The sequence below is a fragment of the Lynx canadensis genome, chromosome C2 (assembly GCF_007474595.2).
Source record: "Lynx canadensis isolate LIC74 chromosome C2, mLynCan4.pri.v2, whole genome shotgun sequence".
Taxonomy (NCBI): Eukaryota; Metazoa; Chordata; class Mammalia; order Carnivora; family Felidae; genus Lynx; species Lynx canadensis.
This window is the reverse complement of record NC_044311.2, coordinates 90,347,258-90,359,907: the sequence shown is the minus strand read 5'-3', so window position 1 is coordinate 90,359,907 and position 12,650 is coordinate 90,347,258. Positions and strand designations below refer to the sequence as shown.

At 46.9% G+C, this 12,650-nt stretch overlaps 1 protein-coding gene across 1 annotated transcript in view; it reads left to right on the top strand.

Annotated features, from left to right (window-relative positions):
- The first annotated feature begins 427 nt into the window (after positions 1 to 427).
- PDIA5 (protein disulfide isomerase family A member 5) overlaps positions 428 to 12,650 on the top strand; it is a 90,573-nt gene continuing 78,350 nt past the window's right edge. The window contains 1 exon segment of the mRNA XM_030329931.1: positions 428 to 572. Coding sequence (XP_030185791.1) covers positions 525 to 572 — 48 coding nt within the window. The 5' untranslated portion in view covers positions 428 to 524.

Genomic DNA, 12,650 nt, shown 5'->3' with positions numbered 1-12,650 from the left:
AAAGACAAGGTAAGTGGGAGCCTGGGAGGAAGGGAATGAGGGCTTTTCCTACCCTTCACAAACAGTGCTGGACTCAGCCTTTTGCAAACCGTGGTCTGGGTCAAATTACTTGAATTCTCTGGCTGCCTCTCCATCCTCAAAGTAGGGAAAAGAAAACTTATCTCTGTAAGCTGAATGAAATCTTGATCTGAAACTCCAGGCACAGAGTAAGCCCCGCAAATTAACTGCCTTCCCTTACTGGCTGACCTCGCCGTTTAGCACTCCACTCATGCGCCTCTGTGCCTCTGGGGCCAAGTCCATGCCGGGAGGCCCCCAGCCCAGCCTTGCCGCAAACTACGACTCCCAGCAAGCACCTCTTCCAGGCCGCCTCTTTCAGCCTCGTGCGCATGCTTTGGCAGACGTGGCACCGGGAACTCGGAGGCGGGGAGCGGCTGGGAAGTGGCCGTGTCTGTTGGACCCGGCGGAGCTGCGGGCGCGGGAGCCTGAGTGGAGAACGGAGCCAGCCGTAGGCAGCGGCGGCGGGGATGGCGCGGGTCGGGCCGGCATGGCTGCTGCTGCTGCTGGCAGTCTGGGTGAGGCTGTGGCGCTGGGGTCCGGGAGGGGGCGGCACGTGCGCCCCACGCTGGGGTCCGCGCTCCCTGCTCCCGGCCCTCGCGGGACGTGCGGGGAGCTGCCTCCAAACCCCGGGGTGGGGGCATGCGTGCCGGGCAGGCGTGGACCCGGTGGCCGCCGGGGAGGCAGTGGGGCAGTCCCCGTGCCCTCCCCGCGGAGCCCTCCAGGGCGCAGGGTCCGAGGGAGCCACGCAGTGGGCTTGCGCCGCGGGCACAACTTTGCGGGGGTGCAAGTCGGGGGGGGGCAGCCGGCGGCTGGGGCGGGACACAGGCGGGTTGGAGGGTGCGCCGCGCCCATACTCTGGGCCCTGCACCTGTGTGAGTGCGGGGTGGGAAAAGGGTGTTTTATATCTGTACTGCTGGAAACCTTGCTTTAGGGCCACCTTGTTCTTGGTTTCCACCCTGAGCAGCAGAGAAAGTGCCGGTCTCCACCTGGTACCCTGCCTGCAGGCAGGGCTGGGTGGGGTCCGCGGAGGAGTTCTTGCTTCTACACCCAAGTGCCCTGGCCCGAACCTCAGCCACTTTCTAGTTTGTGACACTTGCGACTTAGTCTCCTCATCCATGAAGTGGGGACGGTAAACCCCCCCCCCCCCCAAAGCCGTCGGGTGCGGGTCGGATGGAGGAAGTTCTGTGAACTGCAAAATCATGCAGGAGTGGAGTAGGGGTGAGCCAGCGTGCTGGGAGTGGTGGGCTCGCTGAGAGGAGTTTGCTTACAATTGAAAGGGGCAGGGGCGGGCGGGGGTGGCTCCAGGAAATCCCTAGAAGAGGCCAAAATGTATGTATTTGTCCACAGTGCCCAGGGCTCTCCAGGTTTGGCTTCGGTGTTACTGTGGGTGTGTGATGGGATAATGTGGCCTCTTTCCACATCACTCCATAACTTCTGGTCGGTCTCCCTTCTTTTAGGACGATCTTGGCTCCTTTTTTCCCCATGAAGTTCCCAGAAACTTTCTGCTGTGGGTACCCTCTCCAACCCAGATTTTTCGTTTTTTTTTTTCTGTTGGGTGTGACAAGAATGCTGGGCAACAGGAGGAGAAAAACTGGAGTGTGGATTTAGTTGCTTTAAACAATTTCATCTTTTGATATCCTGCCTTTGGGGCATCACCAAGGAGGAGTGGCCCTGTATTTTCTGGTTGTCTGGAAGTCTGTGGGAAAGGCTGCTTCCTGTTCCCTAGATCTGACCGTTCTCCCTCTGGGATAGAACTAGTCTGGAATGGGACAGTGTCCCTTTACCTTCGTCTACCTGTGGATGATCTGTTTGCATTCTGTTTTCTGGAGCCAGCTGGCTTGGGCAGGTCTCTGGGCCAGGAGATACCGCAGGACTGTGCAGAGGGGGCCAGCTCCAGCGGGAGCCCCTATCAGGTCTTTGCATTTGGGCTGTTTTAGGGGGTCCTGCTTTCCTCTATTCTTTTTTCGTCTCCCTTCTATAAAAATAGAGGGCTTGGGAATCTGACTGGAAACAAGTTTCTTTCGGCAATCATTTATTTATCAACGATGTTTGGCGCTGGATTGGATTTTGGATGGAGAGCAAAGCACAGATTATCCCTGACCTCCGGTGCCGCCCTGGCTTGGGCAACGGAGTCAGTCCTGTGAGCAAATAAAGACAGGGCAGTGAGCACTAATACCCGAGGTGCTGGCAGTCTCCTCATTAATTTGGTGGGAAGGTCAGAGGTCAGCCATGGCTTTCCTGAGGCAGTGGGTTGTGCAGTCTGGACGAAGTGGGGGTGGGGGGAGTCAGTGAGGCAGTTAAGGTCTGCTGGTGCTCTCCATCTCCAGGTGTGGAAGGATGGGTAGGTTTGCTGAGAGCACTAGAACCTGGGAGTCTGCAGCATGAAATTGACCTGCTCCTTTCCCCATGCCCTAGCTTGGCTCAGCAGGTGTCAATGGTGCAGGGCCAGTGCTGAGTGGCTGGTGGACACCAGGGTGGGCCTCTGTAAATTTAAACTCTATGTATGTCCAATAAGGGCTCCCAAGGTCCTAGGAGTGTATTGGGTTTCCTCGTTTGCTCAATATTTACTGAGAGCTGATATGTGCAGAGCACTGGACTGTGACCCAAGGGACATGAAGCAGTATAAAGGAATCTATAGAGATTCACGGACAGGGATATATACCTACCACGTTTTTTACAATAGTAAAAATATAGAAACGGCTTAAATGCTCAACAATAACAGCATAGTTAAATGATTTTGGGTCCTGTCCATGCCATAGAAAGTGATGTTTATAAAGAATATTTATATTTATTAGAATGCCATGTTGACTATCAAAATATTTTATATGCTTATGAAGAATATCTAGGGACATGGAAAAGTGCTTCATAATTAGGGGTAAAGCAAGGTACAGAACGAATCCCAGGGTGGCTGAAGATAGCTTCATATGTGATTGAGGAATTAGCAGTGCATCAGAATGTTAACAGCAATTGTTCTAGAAGGCACAGCTCTGGGTGACTTTTGTTTATTTCTTTGTTTATGCTTTTTTCTATTTCCCCAAGTTTTCTATATGGATGTGTATTTGTTTTTTGATCAGAAAAGTTAATTAACGAAAAAGGTTCCTTTGGGGCCTCTCAGCCTTCCAGAAGAATACTGGGATGAAGAGTCACAGTCAGCACTTGGGACAGGTTGGTTCTAGCCCTTCCCTCCTGGCTAGGTATCTCTGCCCTGTCTGGGGAGGCTGTGCTGTCCTGGCCCCACCCCTGCAGCTGACTGCCCCTTCCTGCTGCCCTTCTCAGCTCCTCCCTGTGGTGGCCCCTTCCCCAGGCCATCCATGCTGATTGTGGTGTAGTCGACATCCAGTCCTCAGAATGGAGACATGTCGGAGCTGGAGGGGACGTGAAGTCATCCGGCTCAAGTGGTTCCAGCATCAGGCCAAGGATTGGAACTGGGCTGTGACAATTTTCACTGGTCCATAGACACACTGGAAAAGTAATAATGGTGAATGGTTTTTCCACGAATCCAGATACTTTCAGTTTAAAAACTTGTCCATTTTTCTGACATGATGTCCATATTGGAGGGAAGGGGCGGTTTTCAGTGTCCTTTAGAAAAAATTAAGTAGTGATGGTATATTGATTTTTTTTTAAGAAAGTCTTTTCTAGATAAAACTTATTTTTAAATGTATAATATACATTATATATTTTAAACATGTTATATATTTTAAAATGTTTTTAAAAATATATAAAATACATTTTGAAAAATATATTTTGCCAATCCCTGAGATTCAGAGGTCTGAGAACTCCTGATATAACTCAGCTCTTTGATTTTAGAGAAGTGGGGCTTTGAGAGGGAAGGGTCTCAAGGCTGCTGGGTTTGTAAAGACAGAGCTGGGATTGGTGCCAGTCTCCTGAATTATAGATCAGATTTCTTCCTGCTCCATCTCTGCCATCCCAGCCCCCCATCTTCCACCTGCTTCCTTCCTCCCAAGCCACTGCTAGGGCCTCTGCCCTTGACGGTGGCTTGACGCTGGCTTGATGCTCAGAACCTGGTGGGACAGTGGGTGGAGGTGCAGGAAGCAGGAGATGTTTGTCCCTGGTCTCTCCTGCAGAGCTTTTAATGTATACATATTTAGGTTCTACACCATTATATATTTAATAGGCTTTTGTGGGCTGGCCTGGGGACCTACTTGCCATTTATAATGCTGTTTGGAACCTGGAGTGCACTTTTCCCACAGAAACAAACACATTACAGAGGAAATTTTAAAACAGAACTGGCACATCAATGGGAGGAATAGCTGAGCTCCGTGTGGGTGGCAAATGCTGAGTGCTGTGCGTTTGGGCAAGGGTCAGGCCGAGGGCCCCCAGTCACTAGAGAAGGGTTCTAGCTCACGCCTCACGAGGGCCGACTCCAGGCTCTGTGACGATGGGGATCTTCCCTGTTCTGCCTGTTGTGTTCCCAGCACCTAGCCCAGGACCTGGCATGCAGTCCTCCCCAGTCCATGGTTGGCCAGAGGAACTAGTTTTGCAGGCAAAGGAAGGAAACCATCTGGGGTAGAAGTACAGACAATGAGGAGTTATGGGCCGGTCTGGATGGAAGGAGAGATTTGAGTCTCGGGAGGGGGAAATCACATTGGAAAAATGGATTGTGATGAATGTTAAATGCCTGGCAAAGCTTTTGGGACTTGGTTCTGTAGGTGATGGAGAGACGTGATGAAAGCTGCCCTTTTAATAATAAGATCAGTCAGTCCACACTGTGGGGTTGGAATGGAAGAGACTGGATTAATTTTCCCAAAACAACACTTTCTTCCTCTCTCTTCTCTTGTATCTATAAGGTAAAATCAAAGTGTGATGTAATGGGTAGAACATGGGTTTTTAGCCAGCTGGGCACTGAAGAGCTGTGTGACCTTGGGCCCTGCCTCAGTTTTCTTGTTTGTCAGTGGTGGTAATAATACCCATTTGCAGAGTTGAAAGCATCAGAAATAATACAGGAAGCACCCAGCACAGTGCTTGGCATATGGGGGCGGGGGGGGGGGGAGCAGGCACAATAAATAGGAGCCAGGGCAGTTATCTCAAGTTGGGAAGGAGAGGTGCTGGGGAAGCCGGTTAGGAGGCCAGAGAGGGTGTGAGCAGAGACTGCAGGCTGTGAGTTGGGGGGCTGTGCTGCTGGGATTCTCCCCATCACAGTTCCTCTGAGCTGGGCTCTTGACTCGCTCCTTGCCACTCCCCAGTGGGCCCTTGCAGAGCCTCTGAGGAAGTAGAGGGGGCTGCAGAGGGTATAAAGATTTATGTTTCTCTCCCCTTCTGAAAGTGGATACTCTTTTGAGAATGATGATACCAACCACACCGCCTCCCTGACGGGTTTGCTTCAGCTTTGCGGTTTTGCTCAGTGGGGCTCTTGTGTCTCAACTGGTGGTGGTGGCTAAGTGACAGTGAGTCAGAGAGTGATGCATGGGGTGTAAGGAACCTAAGTGCTCATGTTACCAGGACTTCCACGGTTTCTTTGGCCCCACACTCCCATTCCTCCTTCCTTTTTTTTCACATCTAGCATCTTAGATCCCAGTGGGAGAGGGGAGGAGCAGGGATGCCCACCCATTGCTGGGCTGCCTGGCCCATGCTACAGTACTGGCTGGAGCCTCTGGCTACCCAGGTGATCTGTTGATGAGAATTATAAAACAGTTGGCATATCTATAGAGCGCTTTGGAGTTTGCAAAGCATTCCCACGTATTTCATTTTGGTGAAACCACTTCTAAATAATTAGCTTTGCAATCATGCAGTGGGGGGTTAAATACTCAGATGGACTGAGGGGTTAGCATAGCCTTTGGTGTCTTTTTATTCTCCAAGGGCATCCTGAGCCCCCAGTTTGATGTGTACTCTGTTCCCAGATGGTCTGATGGTGAGGCTGTGCCTGGCTTCATTGCAGCTGGCTGGGATTGGAGTAGAATGTCCATCTTCTGACCCCCCAGAGAATCCTACTATTCCCCCAACCCTTTGGCATGAGTAGATGTCATTAACTCATGAGCAGATGCTTTAATCCTTGCTTTGGAAGGTATTAACAGAGATCTAGGTTGAGAGCCCTACGCTGGGGCTGAAACACATAGGTGGTCTAGTATCTGAGCTGAGAAGTGGGGTTGGCTGGAAAGTTCTGTTGTTGGGCCAAGTAGGGCAGGCTTGTGAAGAATAAGTGGGTTTACTTTTGTCAAAGGGTCTGACTTTGCTAGGTCCTGGGCAGAGTATGGTACCTGCTCCTTATTTCCAAGGAATGTAGACCAGCACCTGCATGCTACCCGTGTCCCAGATGTTCATTCATCCCATAGGTCTTTTTTATGTATTTAGTTTTAATTTTAATTGTTTTACTTTAGAGAGAGAGCGCAAGTTGGGGAGAGGGGTAGAGGGAGAGAGAGGGAGAATCTTAAGCAGGCTCCATACTCAGCATGGAGCCCGATGCAGGTCTCAATCCCATGGCTCTGGGATCATGACCTGAGCCAAAATCAAGAGTCAGATGCTCAACCAACTGAGCCATCCAGGTGCCCTATTTTTTCTTTTTTCTTTAAACAGATACTTCTTGACAGTCTTTTATGAGTCAGACATACCATGCTAAGGCATTAGGGACATAATGATAAATAAGATGGCCACCATCCCTTCCTCCTGTTGCTTAGTGGGAGAGCCACTAACTTATTACTTAATTCAGGTGGTAAAGTGCCGGAAAGAGGAAATACAAGGTGATAAGAGAATGTGTAACATTGGTCCCTAACCTAATGCAGCAAGTCAGGAAAGGCTTTTCAGAGGACTTTCTTAGAATCATGTTTTTAAGTGTATAAAACAATGCATAGTACAACAAAGGAAACCAATGATACTGAAATATAGTTCCCAAATTCTATAACAAATATGTGATAAAATATTTGTATTTATTATAATGTTTCATTTAGGAAGATCTAATGGCAGGTTTGATATTTTTGGTAATATTTAGTGATGAGCATCAACAGTGTTTCAGGATATCTACGCCTGTTGTAATATGAAAAGTGTGGTTTCTGGGGGTAAGGGCTAAAAAATATATGATTTCTGTTGGTGGCAAAGTCACAGACACTGCTGGTGCTACTATAATTTGTTGCCTACACTCATGATAAAAGTAAGGCTAAATTTCAGTTAGAGGTTAGTGAAAATAAAGATACTATTTTTCCTCACTCAAGTTCATAGGCCCCAGTGTAAAGAAGAATTATCCAGGGGCGCCTGGGTGGCTCAGTCGATTAAGTGTCTGACTTTTGATTTCGGTTCAGGTCATGATCTTGCAGTTCATGAGGTGGAGCCCTATGCCAGGCTCCTCTGTGCTGACAGCCTGGAGCCTGCTTGGGATTCCCTCCCAATCTCCCCTCCCAATCTCCCCTCCCCCCCACCCCCCCCACCCCCAACGTGTGCTCTTTCTCACTCTCTTTCAAAATAAATAAGTATTTAAAAAAGTTATCCAAAACCATGGAAATAAAAGATGCTTTAGTGTCTCTTTAATGTCATATTAGAGCATTGTCTAAGAAGGACACCTAAGGGCCATCCAGTACTCTAGGGAATATAACCGTATTATTCTTTAGGACCCTTATTTTATTTTATTTTATTTTATTTATTTATTTAACGTTTATTTATTTTTGAGACAGAGACAGAACATGAATGGGGGAGGGGCAGAGAGAGAGAGGGAGACATAGAATTGGAAGCAGGCTCCAGGCTCCGAGCCATCAGCCCAGAGCCCGACGCAGGGCTCGAACTCACGGACCTCGAGATCGTGACCTGAGCTGAAGTCGGACGCTTAACCGACTGAGCCACCCAGACTCCTCTAGGACCCATATTTTAAAGGTAGATAAGATGCAAATGATTTCTGTTTGGTAGAGAAGAGAGACCCAGAGGTGATTGCCCTGCAGGACTTTAACCAGTTTGATACCTAATTTAGCAGTCTTACAACAGGATTCTTTTTTTTTTTTTTTTTCGTGAACCATATGCATATTAGTTTCTTATAACTTTTTTTTTTTTTTGAGATCTTCTTTAAACCTTTTTTCCCTTATATCCTTTTTTGATGTAACTTTTTTAGTGGGTCACTTATTAAGAGGTCAGTAACCCTGGGGCATCTGAGTGGCTCAGTCGGTTGAGTGTCATGATCTCATGGTTCATGAATTTGAGTCCTGCGTAAAGCTCTGTGCTGACAGCATACAGCCTGCTTGGGATTCTGTCTCTCTTCCTCTCCCTCTGTCCCTCTCCTGCTCTCTCTTTCTCTCTCTCAAAATAAACTTAAAACAAAACCGAGTTCAGTAACCCTTCGAAATATGCTATTTGTATGAGATTTAGGTTCTTAACATTTGAGAATTCTATGTGACCCCAGTTTAGGAACCAGAGTGAGCAGTATGTGAGGATGTGGCTCTGAAGAGAGAGATCTGGGCTGGACATGTTAATTTAGGGGTGCTGCTCAGGAGGTGGGTGAGATCCCCATGGAGAATGTAGAGAAGGAAGAGAAGGTAGAACAAGCAAGCCCTGAGGAACTTCAACGTTTGGAGGTTGGGGGGACGAGGGATTACAAAGAAGATAGGAAGGGTGGCTGGAGAGGTAGAAGGGAGGCCAAGAGTGTCCTGCTGGGGTTCAAGAGGTTGAGGCAAAGGAGAATTGGAGGTATCTGTAACGTTATCCATGTGGAAGTTGTTGCGAGTCCTCAGAGAGCCTCTCTATCTGAGAGGGGAGTGATGTGGGCTCCAAAGATGGGTCAGTGATAGAGGTTTTTCCTACCAGGCTGTGGATCCAAATCACCATAAGGGTCTGTGTATACAGTTGGATTCCTGGCCTCCCCAGATCTGTGAGATGCTATTCTTTAAGGATAAGGCCCAGGAATCTATTTCTAAAAAGCCTAGACTTAGAACTGGTGTGCGTGCAAACCAGGCAGATTTACAAGTAAACAACATTAATTTTGTGTGGTGGATAGTATTTTGCCAGCCAGGGCTGCTGCTCTGGGCTGGGTGGTGTGGCCCAGGTTCTGCCCAGGTCATGATCCATGTACACCGGGCACAGTGTGAGGTGGCACTTGGCTTGAACACACACTGCTTTGCTTTTCCCTGAAGGCGTGTAGAGAACTGCAGGCAAGCAGGGAGCAGGGAAAAGATGGGTCAGGCTGTCACTGTGGCTTTTTCCAGTTGGTTGTGCTTAATGGCTGTGTTGGAAGGGGAGGCAGATTTGCCGGCCTCTCCGGTCTTGTATTGGGTGGAGCTCTAGTGAGTGGAGAGGGCTTGAGGGGCACCAGTGGGGAGCGTTCACCTTGACTCACTGTGCTCAGAAGGTCTGGGCTGAGTCCTGGGCTTCACCTGAGGGGCGTTTGTTCACTTCTGTGAGCCTCAGTGGTCGTATCTCTAAAGTGGGGATAGCACCACCTCCCACACAGATTGTGACATTTTTCAGATATTTTTGCTGCAACTCCTGCAAGCACAACTGTACGTTTTACATTATAGCCAAGTATATGTAACAGATATAAATGTTTTGCTGAATACGTAGTCTTGTTATTTATGATACATACTGATGTTTTCTATTTGATGTCACTTAAAAAATGTTGGTGGTAATCCACTGAATTGATTTGTGACTCAGCTCTTGGGTTGAGTCCTGAAGGGTGGAAAACACTGGCTTAAACCCTCAGCTTTAGAGGATTGAGCGAGATAATGTGTGTAAAAGCATGGATGTACACCATGGGTCATGAGCACTTGAATTGTTATTTTCTTATCAATTAACTGAGCTTTGAGCCAGAGTTCGATTTCTGGAGTGGGAATTTACCTGCTCTTCCCCCTTCTCTGCTGCCTAATTCACTATTCCCTCTACCAGCTCTTGTTAGCAGGCCTGGCACACCAGGCTGGCAGTGACCCAAAGCCCTCTTGGCGTTAGGAGAGGTTTTTCAAAACATTAAAAGCTTTAGGGACTTAAGTCCTGGTTAAATGCACTGCGGTTGCAATTTCAGGATAAGAAAACCTGTTTTTAGAAGCTCTCGGATCAGTTGTCCTGCCCCTGAATTGTCCCTTGTTGACAGCCACATGTTGCGGGGGAAGAGAGGGGAGGAAAACTGTACTGTGTAGACCACATGTAAGGTATGGTTTTTAAAGGAAGCAACATATAAGAAATGCAGCTAGCTTTGTATTTGGAAGAACAAACAATGAGATGTGGGTGGCTCCAGGAATCTGTGGTCTTTGTGCTCCAACTGGGGCACCAGCGATGGGGGTCTGAGTCACAGCTCTCTCACCTTCTTGCTGTGTGATGTTGAGCAGGTTTCTTGGCTCTCCTTAGTTTCAGTTTCCTCACCTATATAATAGATGTACTGCAAGTACCTACTGAAGTCTCTTGCCAAGATAATTAAATTAGATAGGCATGTGAGCTGCTCAGCTGCTCCTGATCACACAGTAAGCACTCTGTACATGGAGCTATTATCATTATTATGGGCTAATCCCTAGGCCTTGAATTTTGGAACTGAAGAATTCTCTCTTGGGTTCTATTCCTTGCCAAGTGCTTTCCCATCTCTCTCTCTTAAAAAGCACATTTAGCTCCTTGCTGCAGATAGTCAGGGGTCCATATCTCAGCCAGGCCCTGTCTGTCTGTCTTACACCCACATACCCACACACCCCATTCAGGGACTCATGGTGCTTGCCTTTATTTCGGAGGCTGTAGGGTAGACATTTGCATGTTGGGAAGTACCAGTGGTGAAATTCCCAAACTTGGTTTGAGGCTAGGTCTTCATTCCTGGTGAAGAGTGCTGTTTAGCCATGGTGGTTGGTGACAGATGCTTAAAATTTGCCTTTATTAAGGGATGTAAATTACCCATATTTAAAAATTAATGTTCTTTTGTATTTCTCTTTCTCTGTCTCTCATCAAAGACGTTCTGGGTATGTGTTGCATGCACAGTGCTTTGCAGATTTCGTATAATAGTTCCTATAAAAAACTACGTGGTGCTAGGTGAGCAGAGGAGCAGACAGGTAGCTGGAAGTGAAGAATGGCAGATGAGCTCTCCTCTTACATGGGAAAGTACTAGTGAGCGCTGGCCGGCCGGCCGGCTGGCCGAGGGTTTTGGAAGTCCTGTGGAAGAGGTGGGGGCAGTATTTGGTTGTTTTCTGGGCATCTTTTTTTTTTTTCCCCTGTCTTTTTTTAGGTTAAAAAAAAAAATTTTTTTTTCTAACTAATTTCAGACTTACAGAGGAGTTGCAAGAAGAATACAAAGGATTCCCATCTGCTCTTTACCCAGATTCCACACATATTAACATTTTACCACATTTGTTTTATCACATTCTCCCTCACCGTTTATAAAGTTCACAGACGTGATGCACCTTTGCCCCCTAAATATTTCCTAAAAGGCAAGGATATTCCCTTACATAACCACAGTACAATGATCAAAATCAGGAATGTAGCATTTGGCTCAGAACCCAGTTCAGAATGGCACGCTGAATTGTCATCATCTCTTTAGTCTCCTTTAATCCGGACCAGTTTCCCAGGCTTTGTCTTTTGTGACCTTGATAATTTTGAAGAATGTCCTTCAGCTGGGTTTTTGATGATGTTTCTGTTCAGTGCGTTATATCCGGAGGCATATGGTGCTAATTTTACCCATTATTGGTGGTGCTAATGCTGACCCCTTAGTTAAGGAGGTCTCTGCCAGGCTTCTCTGCTGTGAAGTTACATTTGCTTGTGGGGTGATACTTAGAGATTGTTAATTATTTCCTTGATGGTGGCCAAGTGGCGATAATTTTTTTTTTCTTTAAAGATTTAAATTGGACATGCCTATTATGGTGACTGAGAAAAACAAAGGGGAAGAATGAAATCTATCTAAGGATGAAGTTTTACTTTGGTGCATTTTTTTCTTCCAGTCTTTTTCTGAGCATAACTTTGTGTGTAGTTATAATCATGCCATGTACATTTGAACTCCATTTTTTGAAACTTAACACTAAAGCAAATATTTCTTCATTGCACAGTCTTCGAAAACATCATCTAAATGGCTGTATTATTCTGTTGAATGGTTTCCTCTAAATGACCATTCCCCTGCTCTTGAATATTTAGGTTGTTTACAATTTTTGACTCTTACGAGTAGGACCGTGTGAGTCATCTGTCAGAACCCCTGCTAATTTCCTCAGGACAGATTCCCAAAAGTGGAATTACCAAGTCAAGAAGCATAAATACTTTTTTTGAGATACTTGGTGAATTGTGCCAAATAACTTTGAAAAGAATTGTACTTTTGCCAGCACTTTGTGACATTTGGGCGCCATGTTTTAAGAGATTCGTTAATGATGTTTCTCAATTTTTTTTTAACTGTGACCCACCAGTCAAGATTTGTGTTGAGACTAATTTCCTCTATTTTGAATTATGAAAGCATCAATATTTATTTCCCCAAATAAATTCTAGTAATATAGCACATTATTCTTTTTAAGCTCTAACACTCTGCTGCCAGCTATGGGGATAGCTCTGAGAATCATGAACATGTCTGTGTCTAAGGTAGATCATTCAGGATGGTGAGGGATTTGAGGGCACATGTGAGGAGCTAGGGTATTTCACCTCTAGGATCCTAAGAAGGAATGTGTTTGCTCTTTTCAGAGTGCAATAGGCTGATAGGCATGGGAGAGGGAGGAATTTGA